The sequence below is a fragment of the Alternaria ventricosa genome (assembly GCF_023758065.1).
Source record: "Alternaria ventricosa strain BMP 2768 chromosome Unknown scaffold_13, whole genome shotgun sequence".
Classification (NCBI taxonomy): Eukaryota; Fungi; Ascomycota; class Dothideomycetes; order Pleosporales; family Pleosporaceae; genus Alternaria; species Alternaria ventricosa.
Window position 1 is genome coordinate 901,836 of NW_026055693.1, and position 22,034 is coordinate 923,869.

General features: G+C 53.5%; 7 protein-coding genes across 7 annotated transcripts; 3 read left to right on the forward strand and 4 right to left on the reverse strand.

Moving 5' to 3' along the window:
• Positions 1–270: 270 nt before the first annotated feature.
• PMM1 (Phosphomannomutase 1) lies at positions 271–1,177 on the reverse strand (the record flags this gene model as incomplete). The annotated part of the gene is made up of 3 exons (XM_049345433.1): positions 271–733; positions 781–1,025; positions 1,076–1,177. 3 exons carry the CDS (start codon positions 1,175–1,177, stop codon positions 271–273), a joined length of 810 nt encoding a protein of 269 aa, XP_049197663.1.
• A 614-nt stretch (positions 1,178–1,791) lies between these two features.
• On the reverse strand, positions 1,792–4,080 carry J4E93_007528 (uncharacterized protein; the record flags this gene model as incomplete). Its single annotated transcript, XM_049345434.1, has 1 exon — positions 1,792–4,080. The coding sequence occupies one exon, from the start codon at positions 4,078–4,080 to the stop codon at positions 1,792–1,794; it is 2,289 nt and encodes a 762-aa protein (XP_049197664.1).
• A 561-nt stretch (positions 4,081–4,641) lies between these two features.
• Positions 4,642–5,022, forward strand: LSM5 (RNA-binding protein lsm5; the record flags this gene model as incomplete). The annotated part of the gene is made up of 4 exons (XM_049345435.1): positions 4,642–4,669; positions 4,718–4,813; positions 4,863–4,890; positions 4,953–5,022. 4 exons carry the CDS (start codon positions 4,642–4,644, stop codon positions 5,020–5,022), a joined length of 222 nt encoding a protein of 73 aa, XP_049197665.1.
• Positions 5,023–7,057: 2,035 nt separating this feature from the next.
• On the forward strand, positions 7,058–8,801 carry J4E93_007530 (uncharacterized protein; the record flags this gene model as incomplete). Its single annotated transcript, XM_049345436.1, has 7 exons — positions 7,058–7,173; positions 7,230–7,263; positions 7,316–7,516; positions 7,570–7,624; positions 7,672–7,905; positions 7,957–8,108; positions 8,715–8,801. The coding sequence occupies 7 exons, from the start codon at positions 7,058–7,060 to the stop codon at positions 8,799–8,801; spliced, it is 879 nt and encodes a 292-aa protein (XP_049197666.1).
• A 3,625-nt stretch (positions 8,802–12,426) lies between these two features.
• On the forward strand, positions 12,427–17,735 carry J4E93_007531 (uncharacterized protein; the record flags this gene model as incomplete). Its single annotated transcript, XM_049345437.1, has 3 exons — positions 12,427–12,645; positions 12,694–12,785; positions 14,444–17,735. The coding sequence occupies 3 exons, from the start codon at positions 12,427–12,429 to the stop codon at positions 17,733–17,735; spliced, it is 3,603 nt and encodes a 1,200-aa protein (XP_049197667.1).
• A 131-nt stretch (positions 17,736–17,866) lies between these two features.
• Positions 17,867–19,078, reverse strand: J4E93_007532 (uncharacterized protein; the record flags this gene model as incomplete). Its single annotated transcript, XM_049345438.1, has 2 exons — positions 17,867–18,618; positions 18,679–19,078. 2 exons carry the CDS (start codon positions 19,076–19,078, stop codon positions 17,867–17,869), a joined length of 1,152 nt encoding a protein of 383 aa, XP_049197668.1.
• Positions 19,079–20,722: 1,644 nt separating this feature from the next.
• On the reverse strand, positions 20,723–21,336 carry J4E93_007533 (uncharacterized protein; the record flags this gene model as incomplete). Its single annotated transcript, XM_049345439.1, has 2 exons — positions 20,723–21,084; positions 21,279–21,336. The coding sequence occupies 2 exons, from the start codon at positions 21,334–21,336 to the stop codon at positions 20,723–20,725; spliced, it is 420 nt and encodes a 139-aa protein (XP_049197669.1).
• Between the last annotated feature and the right edge of the window lie 698 nt (positions 21,337–22,034).

Below are 22,034 nucleotides of genomic sequence, written 5' to 3' on the forward strand. Positions count from 1 at the left end.
GCGCACAGGAAGTCACTATCGAATGATCAACGCTGCTCCACTAAAGTCACAGAGTGCGGCAACTGCGCGGAAGTCAAAATCTGGGCATATGCCGATGCGAGGGAAGACTGGGATTCGAGGCCCAGAACGTATCCCCCGGCCAATGACATGGTATGATTCTTGTTCATATTACATGTCGTACTCTATCGCCAGTACTATCTTCCTCATGTCAGACGGAAAAATGCTGCCGTGGGTGCTTCGTCAAAATCGTTATTAACGCGTCCAAACCCACTACTGGAAGCTCTTCAATAGCTCCGACAGCTGCGCATAGGTATCGTCTGGGTTCTTGACCTTGTGTCCGATAGTCCGCTCGTCGCTGTAGATCTCCCAGTCGTTTCCACCCTCGTAAGCCTTGTCGCCAAAGAAGTGGATCTTGTCGTAGACGACACCAGAGAGGCCCTTCTCCGCCTCGATGTGTCGCAGGCAGTAGGTCTTATCCCAGCCAGTAGGGAATACGTCGAACGAGATTTGACCACCGATGGAGTATGTGAGGCCAGAGTCGGGGAATGCTTCCTTGAGCTTGGCGACCATGGTTTCCCTGACTTTGTGCTCGAGATCGTACTTTTGGTATTCGTTTCGCTCTTCGGTGGAGGCGTTACGGCCGATGGGGGAGACGTTGATCATGCCGTTGCGGAACTCGATGAAAGTACCGCGCTTGATGGGGATGTCGAGATCAGCGATGTAGTGAAGGATCCTAGAACCAATGTTAGCAATGCCCCGCAACCTGCTGTATCGACGTACCACTTGGTCAATTCCTTGTATTTGTCCTCGCCAATCCACGCGATGAAGCTCTGGCTAGCCAGGACCTTGCCCATGCGGATGGCAGTGAGACCGTTCTCGGCGAAGCAGAAGTCGAATAGCGAGGTAACGTCTACAGGACCGCCGAGCTGTTCTTGTTGCTTGACGAGGTTGGAGCCGCCAACGAAACCGATGGCGCACTTGTGACGGACCTCGGAAAGGAGCTGCAGCATCTGCGGAGTGACGAGCTGCAACGGTGTTAGAGAAGCATCGCTGAGCGTACATCGAGTGGACACACTTGACGGGGCTTTGTGAGTGTGTCGTCGACATCGAACAGGAGGACCGTGTTCTTGACCGGGCGCTGGTCGAGCGGGGGATAGACAGCTGCGGCGGCGGCCATGGTGGAGGTCTACTTGCGAGTCTCGAATTAACAGGTATGCGGACAAACAAAGCTCAATTGGGACGGTGGAAGATCGTCAGAATAGTCAGAGGTGTAGCAAAGCAGGGGCCGACTATCCTGATATATTTCGGAGGGGTTCCTGCAGGGATGGCTGCGCCTCACCGCAGTTTCGCGGTTGGCACGCGTGGGGTTGGCCTAGTGCGTGTCTGGACCCTGACTTAGTTTGAACCGCACATGGTATCTGTTGAGTAAGGCCATGTCTGAATGGTGACATGTGTCCATTGTCCATATGCCTGCATTATTGGCGTTTTACACTGTATCGCAAGATCATAGACGCGCAACACTGAGTATAGACGCGTGAGCTGAGCATAGACGCGTAAGGATGAGCCACGACATGGTTGACAAAAGCGGAATGGCTTCCGCGCCCTGCGTTCCATGTGCAAACTGACAAGTCTGAATACGAAGAGAACACATAAACACACCGCAAATCCTCTAAACACGTATTCAACTTCGTCCCAAGTTTCCAAAATGTCTAAGAATAGCTTGTTCATTTGAGAATACTCTGTCAATGTCTAGGTTACGGTCGATGTAGTAACATCTTCTGCATGTTCATGTCACACGCCGACTTCCTCTGCCAGCCCCCTCCATCGTCCCTTTCGCATCCCTGAAGGTAGCGCTAGCAACACACTTCGGAGAGAGTCCTCCTCATATTCAAGCCTCTCTAGCGTGACTGCCTGCAAGATATAGTTCGCAATCGTGTTATTCGAGAGCGGCGGATCTCGCAAGATCGCCGCCATTTTCTCGACTGGGAGCTTCTGGTAGTGCCACATGTGATAAGCGCGGAGGTGTGTCACAGTTGCGCGTATACGTGAGGGTATTGTTGAAGTAGGCGATGGAATAGTAACTTGAAGATGTTCCTGTGCCCATGTCGTCGCCAAGTTGTACTCAGGCGTTCGTGATGACTCATTGAGTAGGCCGATATTTGATTGCGGAGCTGGTGTTGGCTCGGCGGATTCAGCAACATCGAGGGAAACATGGTTGAGACCTGGTGGATCAGCCACTTTGGTAGCATTAGGAGCTTGAACAGTTGCTGGATGGGTAGGTAGTACTGACTGCGTTCCCAGATCGTCTTGGCTTATGGTAGGTGGCGGGCTAGTATGCTCTGATGCTGCATCGTTCCCGTCCTGGATAAGCTTCCCACTTTCGTCCAGACTCATGCGTCTAAGCGCATCCTCAAGTTCTGGGTCTGCATATTCATCATCGCTATCGTTCTGCTCCCGGCGTGAAATACCATGGCCTTGATTCTCCATCTGCATGGCAACCTCATCTTTGGAAGACCCAGTAGACTGTGGGTCCATGTCCTCTTCCTGCGTTGTCTTGGGCAGCTCAGGGTATCCGGGGTCGGTGTTTTGGAGCCAGGAAAGGCTCACACGGCCAATTCGCTTTTGTGCAGAGACTCCACTTTCTTCAAGACTGTCCGAATCGAGCTTCACCACAGCCTCAGCAGCAGAGGCCTTCAAGCCATTCACGGTCGCAGCTTTTCGTGTTTCATTTGGTTCGTCTTCGAGCTCATGACTGTCGGTAAATTCCTCCGTCGCGGTCTCATACCCTTCCGCGTCTTCCTCGTCTTCTTGTTGCTCTTCTGTCACGTCGATTGACGGCTTCGCAACTACGTCCGCTGCATCGTCGGACTTGGTAGCTGTCTTTACCCTTTTGCGAGGCACCTTTGGCCTGGGAGTAGGCTTGTTGTCGAAGTCGCAAAGGGCCACTGGAGGAGGGGCTGGCTTCATCCGTGTCCTCTTCCATTCAAGCATGTGATAAAGACGAAAGCCAGCATATGCATCGGCAGCTGCGTAGTGTATCTGTTGCAGATCCAAAGGCAGACTCCAGTCACTTTCTCTGACGCTGGAGGTTGTATCTGGATCGTCGACTAGCCGCTCTCCTTTGTACAGTGGCAGTTGGAGGTGCTGCAGCACCTGAGAAGCGAGTTTCACGAGTCTGTTTGACACTTTGCTAGGCTCGACCTCATACCATTCAACTAGATTGTGCAAGCGACTTAGCTCGAAGACACCTTGAGATTGGATGTTGAGGTACTTTTCCAGGCGCTTGAAGTCTCCTTTGATAGCCACACCTACCTTGTAGATATTGGGTGACTCTAGAACAGCCCTCAGACTGGGTGGCATCAGCTGCTCGATTGTCTTCCCAGAGAACAGCGACACATGGAAGAGTGCGATACGATCTTCGCACGCGAGCTGGATCAACGACGCATTCTGCTTAATGGAATATGGGTTTCCGCGAGGCTTCCACTCAATGTCGAAGCCCACCACCTTCTCTTGTAAGAAGTATTTGGCCACCCTTTCAGCAACGTCGAAAGACTTGCAATAATGGGTCGAGATCGCTTCGCCGTCAGGCCCTTGGTATAGCTTCGCACTCCAATAACTATCACGAGTTTGGGGAGTGGCAAGCATTGCAGCACGCAGCTTTTCCTCTGGGATCTGATAGGTAAGAGAGACGTGTTCATCTACGTCTTCGTCGTCCTTGGCTTCCAACTCTCCTTCGGACGAGAGGTCGCTAGCGTCTGTATTCCCCGAGACATGTCCCGTACTAGCTTCTCCATCCTGTCCGACAGCATCGCCTGCTTCATTATGGGTGTGTGGGGAGGAGTTATCGGTAGGGGCTGCCGCAGCCACTTCGTCCTGAGGTGAGGATTCGGTCTCTGTAGCTTCAGATATATCCGGCTTGGGCGCCTCAGCTGTCGCTGTTGTCGCAAAGCGCAGTCCGTGAGCTGGATTCCATAGTCCCACCCGCTGGAATCGGTCAGCGCCCAGTGTTGGAGCCGTCTCAGCCAGTCGTACGTGTAACGCAGCCGAGGCCTGACGTATTGGACGATGGTCCCGGGCCATGGAGGTTGATTCTGTAGAAGTCGGCTGGCTAGCAGGAGATTGTAGCCCCGGGATGGGAGTCTTATGAATTCGTCTAGGGAAGTTGTCGCTTCGAGGAACGGGCCGTCCCCGCTTCCATCGGCAGGTCGAGGTGGGTGAGGTGGTAGGTGTCGAGCGTAATGGGGTAGTGTGCATCGCTCTGAGTATATGAGGATACTGTGTATGGCGCTCTACGAAGAAGGCGTAGCTAGGCGGCTCATGGCAAACACGCCGCGGGGCATCTGACGCGCTCAGCAGAAAGGCGCGTCGACGGTAGAGCATAACACTCCATGGTGGTGCACCCAATAGGCACCGGCAGGAGGAGATGGTCGCCACGGGTGCGAGTCGATTGTGTGGACAAGGACGTCTGCTGCCTGTTGTGGCGCGAGCACTGGTTGGCTAGCGCGGCCTGTGGCAGATGCGGTGGTCTTGAACGCCAAGATATCAAGCCCACCTGGGCAATCACCACCTTGATTGCACCGACACCTCAAACGCGAGTTGCATTCAACGACCGAAGCTCAGCTCACAACAAACCACGTCGCCATGTCGCTCGAGAATCTTCTTCCGCTAGGTGCGTCTCTGTCCGACCGGGTGTTGGTTCATGACTAAATTGCCGCAGAGCTCATCGACAAGTGCGTGGGTTCGCAGATCTGGGTCATCATGAACGGCGGGAAAGAATTCACTGGAAAGCTGGTCGGTTTCGACGACTACGTCAGTGAGTACATCTGGGAAGTCGGGAGATGGAACTATTCTAACAGACACAGACATGGTGCTGGAGAATGTGACGGAGATGTGCGTGTTTCCTAGGTTTTTTGCATGTTTGACATGGACACGTCCGACTGACACGATGGCAGTGACCCAGCCGAGGGGAACGTCGAGCTGCCCAAAATTCTACTGAACGGCAACAACATCTGCATGGTATGAAACAGGCTGTTTCGTTTGGCGCCATTACTGACAGCTCCAGATGGTGCCGGGAGGCGATGGGCAAACTGTACTGGAGGACGAGTAGGGCCGATGCGAAGCAGCATCGTATGATTTCAAACCACATTGCGACAACGACGACACGGCCACGACTGCGGTTGGTGCGCCTAGCCCGGCATGGTCAGTTACCGAGAAACACAGCGACGTCAGTAAAAGGGTGACGAGCCGTCGGTCGCGATGATCACGCTGGGAGAGATTCGAGGCGGTTCTGATGACACGCGCAGGGTCTAGAATGCCATGACCTTGGACCTTGAGATGAGACATAGCGCAATGGAATATCATGGATGTGCATGTGCCCGCCTGTCATGTCACGTGCGTGCAATGGCCAAGAAACCTTGGAAACGTCGTTCCGCTCCGCTGGCGATGACGCTTGGGCGGAGGTGGATGCCCAGGGGCCCTGTCCGCCCCTGGCAGCACAGCGATCGGCCAGCTGGAGCCATGACGGCTACAGTAACCTACTGACAAAACTTGGAACTGATGAGACTCGGGGGACGATGGACTACAGGGCGCCGCCGCGTGCTGAGCGACTGGATCCAGAATTTTCCATCGCCGATGCAGCCCGTCCCGGGCTTTGAAGGGTCTGCTGTTCGTTCGTACACGACGCCGCCAGCTGCGTCGCATCGCAGATCGAGTGTCTGGTAGTCGCTTAGCTGACGTCGGGAGGCCGTCTGCTCGGCTATACAGCGGTGTTTGCAATGGCAATAGCCATGGCTTCAGCATGACGCAAGGCACCTGCGCTGCGCTGTGGCAAGTCTCTGCAAGTGTCTGGCAGCCTGGCGCACGGCACGAGTGCGATGGGCATCTGGGAGTTTCCATGGTTGTTACGAGATTGCAATTACGGTCAGCGTGTATTGGCAGCGCACATGGCAGCCCAGGACGTCGCCGGCTCATGCGAACCGGCCCTACTGTAGGTACCGGCGTTTCGTCGATCGTGCCTCTGCGTGAGATGTTCTGTAGACTTGACAGCATCACCCGCTGCCCGCACGCCTCGCAGCCTATCAGCCCACGTCATCGCCAGGACAAGATTCCGCATCAGTGAGCTCCCCGTCCGGAAGACGTGGCTGGAGCGTTCGCTCGCACCGTGGCCCCCCTGGCCGCCCTCTGCCTGTCTGTTCCGCCGATCGCCTGCTCTGATCTCGAGAGCCCTGGCCCTAGGTGTTGCTGCACAGTCACACGTCCTTATTTTCTGGCTCCCAGACTCTTGTTTTTGCAAACCCCATCGTCCCATCATCAGCGTCATCCCTCGTCCACGCCGTCCGCTTCTGCTCCGCCCCTGCGCCAATTGCAACGCCCGCGATGATTGCGCCGAATCTTGCCTACTGCTAGCCCTGTCCCTCTGCCCTGGGCCTGTCCTGCACCGCTCTCGCCCGGAACTGCCTGCTCTCACCGCAAACCCAGGCCTCGTGCGACTCTGCTCAGCGCGCACCACCGCTTGGGACGCGCCAAATGAGCTCCGGCCGCTTGCTGACTCTCGACGGCCGTTGTCCTGGCCGCGTACCTACTAGGCTGCGTCCGCTGTCTTCACCACTACAGTAGCCGAGACGCTCCCTCCCTGCCCCTACCACAGCATAATCACAGAATTCTGCTGATCGGTCCGGGACCCACCTACCCCAAACCCAACGTTAGGCGCCACCACATATGGATGCACCTTAGTCGTTGACTGCTCCTTCTCTTGCTCTTCTCTGCGCATTTGCGCCCTGCAACACTTTGACCCCTACGCGGATTTTCGTTACGAGTCGATCCGCCACACTCGTCGTGCCGCACCAATCACGTAGCCACCCCACGACCCAGACATTTCCTATTTGATCCCTGTACACTAGTTCCGCTATACTCGAGCCCGCTCGATCACGCTCGATTCCCACCCCGTTGCCACTAGTGCTCTAATTCTCTACGACACACCAAGTCCTCTCTGGCCCGCGCTGTTCGAGAGTTGGTCGCTACACCACACCGCCCAGTCCACGCGCTCACGCCCTCCTACATGAGCGACTTGAGAGAACGTCTCGCGCGATTGGGACTGTCCCAGTACCACGAAGTGTTCACAGCCGAAGGCTTCGACACTTGGGAGACTGTGCTCGACATTACAGAATCAGACTTGTGCGCAATGGCTCCACCCCTACCTACCCAACCCGCCCCTGCTTACTGTTCCGTAGAAGTTCCCTCAACGTCAAGCTTGGCCATCGTCGGGTATGTCACTATCCTGCGACGTTACCACCAGCAACAACTGACCTCTTCGTAGAAACTTCAACGGGCCATCGCCGAATCGCGCGGACAGTCTTCGGATAGGCCTCTGCCCATCAATCTTGCACGAGCCGGGAGCACTGCCGGCTCGTATCGCAGTGACGACTCGGGGCCAGAGAGCAAAAGCAAGCAGCCAGAGCCCACCAATACTGCACCGAATGGAACAGGGGCCAAGCGGAAGTACCGTCGACATCCCAAGGTAGCCCACTCTGCAGATCCCGTCTGTCGTGCAACATCGCTAACCCAACGCAGCCTGATGAACATGCACCAGAACGTCCACCCTCCGCTTACGTCATATTTTCCAATCGTAAGTCTGGTCTCTGGCGCAACGTGATCACGACTAATCCGCAACAGAGGTGCGAGAGTCACTCAAGGGACAAGATCTTACCTTCACCGAGATTGCCAAGGTAGTTGGTGAGAAATGGCAAGTCTTGCCTGCCGAGGAACGCGAAGGCTGTGAACGACAGGCCAATGGTGCCAAAGAGAAGTACTATGCAGAGCTGGCTGAGTACAAGAAGACGCCCTATTTCGAGGCGTACCAGAAGTATCTCGAAGATTTCAAGTCGAAGCACTCAGTGCCCACTAAAGGTCTGTCCACAGCTTCTGTCGCTATGTACCACAACGTATTGACATGTGCAGAAGGCAAACGCTCAAAAATCGAAACCGAAACCAGCACTTCAACACGAGGAGGTAGCAATGAACAGGCCGACCCACCAGCAAATAGAAGATTGAGTTCTATTCAGTCTGATGCCCAAACAGCATTACAACAGAAACCGGATTCCACTCAACCTGTCCCCCCTTCACGGCTTCCACCTGGCCCAGTCTACCCTTCGAACTCGGCATCGCCGGCCAATATTCCTCTTTCTGGCTTCAACTCCCCCCGTTCGGGCGAACAATTCTCCCCCACTTCTGCATCTCCACGGACCACGGCCTTGCAAAGAGATGGCGGTGTCTATGACCCATCCGTACCCTCTTCCATTCGAGACACGAGGATTCCCTTCGATGCCAATCCATACCATCAGCCCTCTGCATACAACTTGGACCTCCACCAAAAAATTGCATCGACGCCACCACCTCCATATCCCCACCCAAATCACTATCAGGGGCCTAACGACATGCTTTCTCGTAGGACTCCGCGCGACTCCGCGCGTCTCCCCCCTCTCAGCCACGAAGATACAACATTATCGTCTGAGAGTGGTCACAGCAATCAAGGATCTCAAGGGTACACCTTGTCGGCTTATCCTGGGCAGACATTACCTGCAGATCCGAGCAAGACAATGCGCATGCTTCCCCAGCCAGTGCCCAGTATAGCACCCCTAGCTTCACCACTGGATCGGCCGATACCGCCCATGCCATCATCACACCTCTCGCATAATCCCCATGACTATCGCAATCAGGGGTCACTTGCAGTCCTCGTAAGAGCAGGAGAACTGGCATCAAGAGCAGCGGACGACGATATGGTCGAGACCGAGAGCTCACCTTGATTCTTTTTTGAACGCTATACCAATATTACAGTACATGATTCGGCATGAGCAGTCCGCATAGCCCGTTCCAGTGGGCAGTGCATACCGCATGCGACTACAAGCTGTTTCGCTGCGAGACGTCAGCAACGACATGACTGCCATTCGTGTACCGCGCATCAGCCAAGTGAGCATGCGCGGGGACGTTTTACGTTTTCATATGTTATTTGCTATTTCGAGATGATACCCCAACGCAACCAGTCCACTTATCGGCCTATCGAATACCAAGTGATTATACGGAGGATGGATCCCTGCCTCAAGGATTGAAGTGTTGGAGATGAACTACGGGCCCTTCTAAGTCCGCAACGCATGCGCCGTTCGGATGAATGCTACGTGCATACAGAGAAGCCTGTCCTGACACGGTAGAGCTGCGGAAAGCTCAGCCTCCACGGTTTATGCCGTGAGGATGCACGAAGCTCTGCGTGTGGAGCGTGTGTGCAGGGGCAAGGAAGGCGTGTAGGATGTACATAGGAAATCTAGATCTATTCGCTTGAACGACACTGCCTACTTCGCCATCCATCTCGAACACCTGTACATGGACAGCTCGTCGAAACGGCAGTCTGGATTATTCCATCAACTGCATGATGTGGTGTGATTGGCAGTCAGTCTGGTCTGGGATCAAGAAGCGCATCAGTCGTGCAAGGCGGTAACAATGTTCGCATATGGCGGATTCGATAGCGTCCAATGGAAAACATGCACCCGATAGCAGCTAACTCGCCGCTACAGCCTGCAGCCAGAGCTAGGGATACAGTACATGTGCGCAAGTGGATCTTTTTCGGTCAATTGGCCCGAGCGACATCGAGATCATGCGCTTGGCGTGGCGTGTTGAGTGGATTTTGGGGGTTTTATCCATGTCTGCCAACATCGAGGATTTGGCATGCTAATCTGGCACCGCATGGCCAGGGTTTGAGCAAACCCACAGTAATCACGTGGCAGATGCTACGATGTCCCGCGACAATATAAATCGTCGGTATTTTATGCCGGCGCGCTCGCAGATCGACGGCAAGCCGAGTCAATGGAGTAAGCCCACCCACACAAACCACAAGCCTCCCGACATGGCAGGCAGCAGGACCCCCAATCTGCAATAAAACCAGGTCTCACAAACGCATTTGTCGATGTTCGTTCGCAAGGCGCTCGCTCGGATACAGGGTCGATCACCGAGACCCTAGTCTGTCCATCTGCCGCGTACAGCGCTCTGCATGCCCCCCCGCGGCATTAGCCCTTCCACGGAGTAAGACAATACATCTTCCGATATTTCACAATGAGAAAACAGCTGATTATGTGTTGCCTGATTCTCGCATCCGCATGCATCCTGACATGGTAAAATTAGCACTTCGGCACGTCGTTTCGAAAAGGCAAAGATAAACCGCAAGGGTGTACTAGACATCTGTGCATTATGCAGGTGCTGTGGAGTAAACAAGTTGCAGCTCGTCTGACCAGTGGAAGTTAGTCGAGCCAGATATTTGGAACGAGGGATCATGCCATTGCCGCGAAAGAGGGTCCTGCAGACACAGACGTTGGCTGTGGGCTCCGTGGAGCAGTTGTTCTGATCATTATGACGTCCGCGGAGCGTGAACAGGACAGGTCGGCAGCCGAGTCTGTCTGGATCGGTATGCTGGACTGGAAATCGGCCCGCATCTACACATTTCTTCAATTTGCTCTCATGTTGATAACACGGTTACGTCAAATGGTATACGGTTGCTTTTCTTGGCTTCGCATGCTGATCATGAATGCCTAAGTCACTATCCCAAACCTTTGCATCGCTTCAAGCTTCTAGATTGTGAAGCTGGTAACACCCGAATGCACGTCGAGAAAGCCTCGCTTCAGTGTCTGGATGTCGCCAAACACGCAGCTGCAATGTGTCAGGTTCACAGGGGTTCGCAAGGTCGTCGCTGCCCAGGTGTAGCCGACCTAACCTAGTGGCGCTTGTGACATTCGATGGATACAACAAAGCCACCCAAAGCATCTACACTGTACTACTAGCGTAAGTAGAGAAGAGACCCTGCCGTACTTCAGACTCCCCAAGCATTGGACCCGCAACTTGCGTGGCAGTTGGTATGTAGGTATCTTGTAGAACGCGAGGCCCAATCCTTATCATCGTATCGAGCTACTTGTACCCCAAGCCTTTTTATTTCCTTAAATTACTATGTAGGTGTAGTTCAAAGGCAAACAATTCCGAGGTTGCTACTTCCCAGCTAGCACATCGTAGTGTCACACAGGCAGGAACGAGCCAATCAGAGCTACATCCACCCTTGCCGATCTCCCGTTCCAGTACAACGACTCAATTTCTATCATCACGTCGTCCATCAGGTTTCCGCTTGGCACTTGTCGAACTGCCTCTTTCCGACACTAAAACCTCTGTGCATACACTTCTAGGCAGTTCTAGACCATCGCTGCGCATCCCGAGGTCTGAAATTGGCGTGTCAGACCAGTCACACGGATCACATTCGCCACATATCTTCCTTGCAAGGAGCCTGTGGCTTCCCGAAATATGTACGTAAAAAGGCGCTGTGACTGGGCTGTAACAATGCTAACTATTGTGTTGGTAGCCGGGTCATCTACTCGCTGTCGTACACTGGTTCTTGCATTGCAGCGGTCTAGACCTTCGACGCACCTTCTCTGTCAGCCATCAAGCAGCTACAGCTATCCCGCCTCGATTACCTGTTGGAACTCACTGCATATTTCCAAGACTTCCGCTCCGCTACTTACATTGCCACCATGACGGAGCCCGTCGAAGTCAGAGACTCCGCTCAGTCCAAACCAGTGCAACTCCAAAACAATCTTGGCCAGAAAGTTGTTACAAATTCGACAGCCGGTAACATCACTAACCCTCCTACACCAGGACCATCACGCAAACATCTGACCTTGGAGCCTTTGAAGAAACTCGATGTGCCTCACCATCCGTCGTATGATAATGCTAGTTCAGATCATCATGTCACTTTAGCCCAGTTCCTCGACGATATTCTCAACGAGGTACAGGGAATCAACTTTGATGAAGGATTTGAGAAGCGGGGAACCTGGAGCCCCGACAATGGACATGTGATGATGCCGCCGCTTAATGCTACGGGAAGCAGTGATATGGTCCCAGTTCCAATCTCGGTCGAGAAGCGCATCAAAGACTTGAACCAAGCCAGTTGGATGGCTAGAACCTCTACGCACAGCAACGCCCATGTCAAATTTTCCGAGTTGGGCGATCTTTTGGCGAAAGATCACAGCCGCAATGAAGCTGCATATACCCCAAGTGTTTTCGATGCTGTTGAGCTATTGAGGTGGGATTCTGAAGAAGCGTTGAGAGCCGTGAATCAACACAAGGAGATACACAGCGTGGAAATGTTCAGTGAGCGCCCTCTTGTACAAAGTGCATGACAGTCTGCACCGTTGCTGACACATCTTAGTATCACAAATGTTCCACATGATGCCCAAGGTAGCCGGGCTGAGTCTACTACAAGATCGTGTCTTTCATGCGTTGATAGTCACGATGAACACGTACAATGCAGATCTTTCCGAGCTCGCTTCGTCTTTTACGGTTCAGCTTCCAATTGATTATGCATCATTTGGCGATGTCAAGATCATGCAAGAGAGGAGTCGAATGGAAACGAAAGGATCTTCACAACTCTACCGGTTTCCGTTGAACACAGGATCAGGCTCAACACCTGACGCGAACCAGAAGCAGCGTCAGGGGAAGAAGCTGACAGAAGGAACCTACGTCTCGTTGGAGAGGCTGATTGGCGCACCGAGAACACGTGGCGATGGGGTCGCTGCGCAGCAAGCAGAGTCGCCCAATAGCGACCGTCATCGTTGGGATATGGTATGTTTCATATTTCGCATTCAAGCTTATGTTGTTAACATGGTACAGATGACGTTGAGTACGGCGGGGGGGATGACGAAAAAGGCACCAAAGGGCATCCAGCAGAAGGAAACATTGGAGGCGATCGCGATGGACGTGGAGTATGTTTTGTCGTACATCGCGGATCAAAGACGGAAGAGCAGCACTTGAATTGTGACGATCGCTGTGAAGGAAACATGTCACATGAGGCAAGGCAAGGCGCCGGGCGGGGACGAACCGCGGCGTGCAGATCATCGCGTGGCTGTGACACCATTCCACTTTCTGCACACTTGAACTTCAGCTTTCAGCCTTACGCTGGGCAGACGAGGCCCAGTACGATATATCTCAGTATCGCTCTCTTGTACTTAATACCTCCATCAATGTCATACGATACACCGCAATTGCCTTCGTGATCGCATTCCAGCGCGTGCCGTCCATGTGCATGTCACACTCGTGGAGAGCCTATTAATACACACAGGCACTTCAGCTGGCATCTCGAGCCAACACTCCCGACCGACACGATCCGCTAACTCCTGCGACACATATTGGCCGGTAACGCGACAAGAAAACACATACGATGCAGAACTACGGGCAAGCACCAGGATACCAGCGGCCAGGCAGCACGACGGGCTTCACAGGACAGCAGGGCGCTCCTCCACCAGTCCCGCCACCACCACCTGGATATGGAGGCATGTTGATCCATAATAGTACACAGTTCCAGAGCGAGGCACTGACATGATGGCACAGCTTCCCAGGGATACCAGACGTCCGCTCCCCCAGCCCACGGTCAATGGGCTGCGCCCACGCCGACACACACGTCGAATCCATGGAACCAATCGCAACAGCAGGTAGCAGGAGGATATAATCCGGGCACATATGGCACCATACCAGGCGTGCAGCACCAATCGTATCCTCCTCAGCAACAGGAGCAACCTCCTCCGCCTCCACCCAAACCCTACGGCTTCGCAGCGGCGGTCCAACGGCACGAACAACAACAGCAGCAGCAGCAGAACTGGTCACAACAATCGCAACCAGGCACCGGCTTTGCGCCTCATACGCAGCAGGGAGGATATCCTTCAACCACACCGGGCGGGACATACTTCCAGTCTTCGCAGGGAGGCAGACCCAGCTCTATTCATGGGACAGGTCAAGTTGGCTCATACCCACCAGGAGGACCTCAGCAACCCACTGCAATCAGCAATCAGAGCGAGCAGCAGCCGGTATACGCACAACAGGGTACACAAGCGTACCCGTCTTCGAACACAAACCCAGCAGCCGGCGCATACGTTTCTCCCCCACCAGAAGCTCCTTCGTGGCAGCAGGCACAGCATGCGCCACCTCAAGGCGGCATGGCCATCTACACGCATACTACACCGCATACAGACACAAACACATATGCACAAGGACATCATGGACTACAGCAGCAGCAGCCGCCGCCTCTACCTCCACGGCATGGCCAACAGGTTGTTTCTCCACAAAACCATCACCAATCTCAGTATGGTCATTCCACGCCCGTCCAATACAATGCGCAATCGCAGATACCCAACCAGTACCAGCAGCCGTCGGGTCAATTCTCACAACCGCAGCAGCATCAATATCAGCAACCGTCGGTCGGGCATCCTTCATATTCCCAAGCTCCGTCACAACAGCCACCCACACAGACAATATATGAACAGTCTCTGTACGACCAACAAGGGCAGCCTTCTCCACAACATCCTCGCCCTCATGACTCATGGCAGTCTGGATCTCCAGCCCCAGTGCCTAACTATCACTACAATAGACCGCAGGCATACGAGTCTCAGCTACCACCCTCGCAAACAGGGTACCAAGCGCAAGAACCAGTTCCACCGCAGCAATATTCCCAGATCTCGAACCAGGAGGGCCAAGAACTAAAGCCTTACAATCGAATCGATACTGCTGGGTCGAACTTCTACCATCAACCAAGCCCGCAGAGTCAGCCTGTGTCTCCGATATCGAACCGGCCTAGTGTGAGCTCCGTCTCTGGCTACCAGCCTATCTCTGGGCGCACCGACTCAGTGAGCTCGATAGCTTTGGCCAACCTCTACGCACAACGCGCAGAAAATGAGACATCTTCACCAAAACCGCCCGAGCCGAGACTACCCGCGTCACCTCCACCCAGAGATGACAAGTCCAAGTTTAGTGTTCTGGCTGCCGGTGCACCTTCTGATTGGGAACACCTAGGTGGCAGTGAGGAAATTGACGATGAAGAACTCTTCGGTGCAAAGAAAGAAGATAAGAAAAGCGACATTACTCAAGCGGAAAGCATTGAGCTGCCCGCCCACGTCCCGTCTCCCGCATCGACGCATGGGTTCCCCAGTCCTGCTGTGCGTCCTGCACACGTGAGTTCGAGCGAATGGGATGAAGGCTTTACACCTACACCGCCGTCTGTGGCAACAGGACTTGCTGGGCGTCAAGATTCGCAGTCATCAGATCAAGGGTCCATCGTCGGATATGCAATTGTCGCGCCCTTACGGACTACTCCCAAACCCATACAGTCTACGAAACCCCCTCATCAGCCTGCTGCGTTGATGACTGGGTCTGGCTCCGCAGAGGGCGGATGGGACACGTCGCAACACACACCTACCCAACCGAAGCATCATTTTGGGTCACAAATCAGTAATGAATCCACCGGCATGGTGTCCTCCAGCTACGACTATGTTATAGAACTGAAAGAGAAGGACGACCTTATCAACCAATTACGCGCAGACATGGAAAGGGAGAAGAAAGAGAAGGATGACGTTCTCCAAAAGTTACACACAGATACAGAACGGGAAAAAGCCGTACTACAAGCGAAGATTGACGAACTTGAAGCTGACAGCCAGAAAGTTGTGTCTGAGTACGAAGCTAAGAAAGCTCACAGCACGAGCGAGATGGACGTGTTACGTGCACAGATTGAGACTATGAGAATCACCACAGACCAAGCTAGTGTCAATTATGACGCTATGGTGAAGGAGAAGAACACGACGATTGACATTCTGAAAGAAGATGTGGAAGGGAAGGAGCACAATATTGAGGAGCGTGATAGTTCTGTCGCTGAACTAAAGCGCCAACTTGAAGCCGAAAAGGCGAAAGAGCCGCCGAAACCCACAGCTGCTGATCTGATACCAGACCTTGATCCGTGGTATATCGGCTCATTAGAGCGATACATAGCCATGCTTCGAAGTGAGGCCGCGGAACCGCAAGTCGAAGAGAAGGTCAAGATTTTCAAGGCGTTCATGAAAGTCGAGTCTGCCATGCGGGCCATCGTCTCCACTGATATCTCAACACAAACAGTTCCAGTGGAGCCAGAGGTACCACACCAACCAGAGCAAGCTGCTCGCTCTCGTGCAACATCGAACATCTCCACCAAGAGACAGGATCTGAACATCCAGGTACCACAGGAGTCTGAATTCGACGACTATGAATATAGTCCTGGTGGCAGACCTATCTTGGCGCGCCAAACTACGATTCCGCCCACTGAAAACTACCAGGGTGTCCCAAGAGCGCCTCCTTCGGTGCAATCAACAACAATTCTGACTCCGACCAGCTCCATTGATGATGATACCAACAAAACGCCAGTGCAATCTCTACCTGAAGAGCAGATACAGCAGCAATATAAGGCATACGTCCCACCTGCTAGCATATCAATTGACCCTGGTCCATTGAGACACAGACCAACAATGTCCTTCTCCAACACTGCAGGAGTAACTTCACCGTCGGGTCGTAGCAACAGCAAGGGGCACGATGAGATATTCTTCGGGGCTCATCAACCGACTGGTCAGACGCCTGCCTCCCGGCCTTCCAGTAGCGATGCAGATGTCCCTTTGCCAGCGCCATTGAATCTGACGCCGCGCCGCCCGATGTCAACTGCACCAACGAAAGAAGATCTGAATAGCGTGCTGAAGGGACTGGTATCCAGAAAGGTGCACTCTGGCCTTCCAAATCACCGGATTCAGGATATAAGGGCAAGGCTCGTTGACACAGGATCCAAATCCAACGCCGCCGAAGAAATTACGAAGACATGGGAGAAGGCTGCATCTCTGAGTCGCCGCAAGAAGGACGACGCCCGTCGCAAGCGTCAAGAAGAGAACGAGGAGCACAACGATGATCTCTTCAACAACAATGAGATATCGTACGCGGAAATGAACCAGCTCGAGGAAGAGTTCAAGCAGAAGGAGGGAGAGCTCAAAGCGGAAGAGGACAAAGAGGAGTATCGTGACTATGTGGAAACAGTATTCGACCCCATCTTCACCGGGCTACACAGCGAGATCAAAGCACTAATGGACTTGCACGTCGAAGCTAAGCGCCTACTATCGTCTTCGGTCACTGAACTCAAGAACATGGAAGGGATCGAGACTCCAAGCACAAAGGACTGTTTCGAGCTCCTGAAAGACATCCACGAGCAAGTGGAAAAGAGACACGACGATGTCGTCCAACTTGTTGCAGAGCGCGATAGACGCTACAAGAAGACAGAGACGCAACCTCTGTACGCCGCTGGCAACATTAGCCAGATGAAAGCCGTGGAGAAGCACTACGAGAACGCCGAGAAGCAAGCCACATTCGAAGCCAAGCGCGAGAAGGCTGAACGTATAGGCGAGCTTGTCCGCTCTGTCGAGGACATGATTGTCAATGCAGCCAGCACTGAGCGAAAAGAAATCGACCATATCGTTGCAGCGATCAAGGATCTTGAGGATGGCACCGGTGATCCGACGGTGCTCGAGGATGCACGAACCGCTCTTAATGCTCTAAAGGAATCATCAAAAGCGCTTCTCTCCCTCTTCAATGCGCTGGAGATTGAATCCAACAACGCTGATATCGACGCGGAGATTGCGCAAGTGACAGCCGATGGTGCACACCCCGGGCGTTTGAGCGAATTGGAGGCTGAAAAGAGGGAAGCAGAGAAAGATTTAGTCGAGGAGTTCCAGAGAAGGGTCAGCGTGCTGGATAGCGATGAGGCTGAAATCGGAGAGTTGGTGCAGAGGAAGATTGGAAAGAGTAGCGAAGGCGCAGAAAAAGAAAATCGATTACGAATGGCGTTGGAGGAAGCGAAGAGGCGGAACGGTCATGCTTGATGATGAGATGATCTTATGTATTTACGAAATGTGGCATTTTCTCATGTCTATAATGTGTTGTTAGGGTATCACAACGGCCCCATCGTCAGATAAAATTCAATCTATGTTACATCCTGACCAAGCTTGCATGCTTAGAGACCACTGTCCTTCCTCTCCCTCACTGGCCTCTTGGGCTTATCTTCTTCCTCCTTCTTCTTCTCACCCTCATCCAAATGCGTCCTCCGATCAATATCCAGCCTCTTCTGGAAGTACTCACCAACACCAAACTCATCATACCGCTTCCCCTCCTCTCTCAGATGCGGCACAACACTAACCTTTGCATCCTCATTCGGGCTAAAGAAGAACGGCATACTATACCTCTCCTCGCCCCCAATATTCCTTACTCTATGCACAGTACTCTGCCACGAGCCACCCGTAACCAACTTGAGGAAATCCGCAATATTGACAACGAACGTGTTGGGTTGGGGATGAACAGGGACCCAGATACCGTTCGCGTTCAGCACTTCGAGAGCCGGGTATGCGGTTTTGGATTGGCACACGAGCGTGAACCAGCAAAAGTCTGTGTGGGCACCGATTCCTACGTCGCTTTGACGCTCTTGGGGTGGGTAGTGGACGGCGCGGACGTTGGTCATGGGGTGCGTGGTTATGGTGTCGAAGTAGTCTTCGGGGAGGTCGAGAGCGAGAGCGAAGATGTGGAGCATGCGTTTGCTGAACTCGAACATGGATTTGTAGTAGCGGTAGATGGCTGGGCGCCAGAAGAGGGCGGAGGGGTGGCTGGGCCATTGGTTGCGCGGGGTTTGTGGTGAGGGAGGAAGCGAGGAGATGAGGGGGAGTTGTTCTGAGTCGGTGAAGTCTTCGCCCATTAGGAAGCCTTCTTTTAGATCTAAATAGTGGTGTCAGAGAGGTGAGATCGTTTTGTGGGTGGAGATAGTGAAGACGTTACCTCCTCGTGTACTTGGGTCGAGTTTGCCTTCTAAGAACGCTTCGTAACCCCTGAACTTCTCCGTCTTTTGGTTGTGAGTCTCCATTTTGACGTCGGTTGGTAACGCAAAGTACTCCTTCAACGCATCGAAGGTGTCTTCTAGTACATCATCGTCCACTCCGTGGTTCACAGCGTAGAAGAAGCCTATGTCTCGACATGCGGCGCCGACTTCTCTGGCTAGCTCTTTCCTGTCCTCCAGTTTGTCCGAGTATATGCGTCTAAAGTCGATTTTTGGTAGTTCGGTGAACGTCTCTTTAGCAGCGGTGCCCTTGAGAACTGGCCTTCGACCAGGAACACCACCATCATGGTAGTGAACCCATGTATCCGCGTACGTCTCCGTCTCGGTAGTAGTAGTCGACATACTGCGATGAAAGATGAACTATCTGCTGCTCAGATAGTCTTGAGGAGTGAAGTCATATAAAGCAGCAAGAAATTGCGAAAGGCAAAAGTGTATACAAAGCCGGTAATCCACTACGGCGGGACGTACCGCAACCTTAATACTCAAGCCGACACTCATCCTACCATAAGCCGAATCACGTCCAGCTGGAAAGAAAACCATCGGCTAAGTTGAAGGCTGCACATGGGCTTCTACAGACCAATCGTGCCAGCCCACGTCGTACAATGAGGCGTAGTGGTCGTAAGCTGGACGAACCACATACCTACGCATAAACGGTGTGGTGTCATCATGCCCAAGATTCCGAGGTTCACGCCCTCGGACAAGAGCGCATGCCGGGGAGGTCTACCGCCGCTCACCGGTCTACTTGCCTACGTATGGACAGTGTGAAGCGGAGCAAGATCCGGAGCAGGTATAGGACCGATGCTATGCATATACGGACCTCGAGAGGGTGCGGAAGAGCACAGTAAGGCTGCTCTATGCGAACTGCCTCGCGTACTCTGTAGTACTGCGTCTGTCTACCTCTTGCGCAAGTCAAGGTACTGTTTCAAAACCCCGTAGATGGCCTCTCTTCTCGACAGTCTCGCATGTCAGCTGGACGCTTGCTGAACTCTCTACGTCACCCCTTACATCCCCCACCAAAAGCATGCATCCCAATGAGGCATTATCTGCAGCCACAGTGTAGCGGTCGGACGACCCTCCATAACGGCAGGACCATACCAGGTGATGGAGGAGCGGCGGACTGCGTGATAGCGTACCGAGCCACCGGACACCGGAGTTGAGCGCGACTGGAATGGGTTGTTAGTTCACCACGTTGATAGAGGGCGGCTCGTATGTGGTGGTGTGCTCGTCAGAATCGGCAGTTGGAAGTGACACATTCGCTCGGAACACCTTTCCTGGAACTTGCATGGCGATGCTGCAGTGTGAGGCTTCGAGAAGGCGCATTCAGACCATGCGCATGACGCTGTCTTGATGGAGCAGTAGAAGGATGAATGCCCCGCTGTGGGTGGACGTCCCGGGTTGCAAATCCCCCGCGCATGACGCTTGCCTCTTGCCGAGGACCCTTTATGGGCGGAATACCTGGCATCGTCCTATCAAAGCATTTCGCGAGTTCTAAAATAACTGACTGCCGATGGTGCTAACGAGAGGAGAAAAGCAAGTATTAGTGCGCAAATCGCATGTAAGCGGTGAAGGGACTGTATGAATGTTGGGATCGGCCGTGTGATGATGTAATACTTGGGCACTCTCAGGCCGTTCGAAGACGCCTGCGTAGTATGCATGGACGCCCAATCAACACACTATCGTGATGAGAAAGCGCGCTATCTCGAAAGAATGGCATAGCAGCCGCATCGAAAAGCTGATTAGCCAAGCATGGCAGTCAACAGGATGATCAAGCAACTGACTACCATTATGCTAGTTAGGTTAGACAAAGTTGAGAATTATAGAAAGATACACCAACTCCTCTGCCCACAGACCAAAAGCCTTGCAATTCCGGGGATATCATGAACCGTAAAAGAGAAACTGAAAGCCTCATCGACTACTCCAGGTAGGCAGCGCAACATATACGGCTACAATGTAGCATGATGCCGTTGACCGTTGGACAGGCCAGACTTATTTCTTGCCCAGCTTGTTCAACAAATCCTTGCCCTTGCCGAGCAGGCCCTTGCCATTGTCCTCGCGCTTTTCATCCTCGCTCTTGCGCTTAGCCTCGGCGCTCTTTCGCTGCGCGGGTTGTCCATCACCGATGATGTTGGCGGCACCTCCACGACCGTAGTGTTTGGGGCCTTGTGGCTCTGGGTGCGGCTTGCTTTCGACGTCTTGAGCAGCGCGCGCAAGTTCAGGACGCTCGGGGTCGTTGCGCGCCATGTTTCCAGTTCCACCTCGGCCCGTGGTGTAGGTGTTGGACTTGAGGGTTGGGGTGACGAGATCTTCTGGCTTGGGGTAGTTGGTAGGGTCGTCCTTTGCGATGTTGCCTACAAAGGTCAGTGGTCGCTCGGAAGTAGAAGCTGGTAAACAATCGTAGGCACTCCAAGGACTGCTTTGGCGATGCGACAGAGGGCGGCAGTCTTTGCGCGCTGTTGTGCGCTGCAAAGTCATACACACTCAGCCGTTCCACTCCAAGCGTCGCGGAGTCGCGCTTCACGTCTGCGGGAAAGTATAGGCTTACCAGCACCTCCGCGCCCGTGCGACGCAACACGCTGGTACTCGTTCGGTCGAGTGGTCATCTTGGGCGAATTGTTGTTGTAATGAGCTTTGGTAGCACGATTGATAGCAGGCTGCTGTTGTAGGAGTGTGTTCGCTGGCGCAAACCGTGAAGTCGCGGCGGTTACTTGGGTACAAAGCGTCAAGGTGAGAGAGATTGAACAAGGCCCAAGTGATGACGCGATGGCAGTCACAACACTTCTTATATTGACCGTGCTCTTGGCTCTTCCGTGAGCAGCAGGCCAGGCGCAAGGACAAGACTTTCAAGGACTGTGCTCCGTTTTGCACGCCAGGAGGAATCGTGGTCGCTGAAGAGCTTGGTGACAAGCACCAGTCGTCTGCTCGCGCCTGGGCACGACGCGCCGGTGGTGCTCATTCTGGTTGACTAGGCGGCACGTTGCTTTCTGAGCCGTGAAAATCTCCATGCTGTGCGCGTGCGTGACTCTGTTTTTGGGTTTCTGTGACTAACGTCTAGTTGCTGCTGCGGGGTCCATAAGCCGAGCACTATGGGCGGGAGAACGTCATGCTCGAGTCGAAAGACGAGATCTGGGAGTCGGTAACGAGGCCATCAGGTGTTTCGAGAGAATGTCCAAAAAGCTGCCTGGAGGTTTGCTTACGACGCAAATGCGCGCATATATGATACACGCACCCACAGGGAGAAGAAGCAAGCATGTAGGCGCGTCCACGCTGTACAGTAATCTCATTATCTATGCCAAGGCTT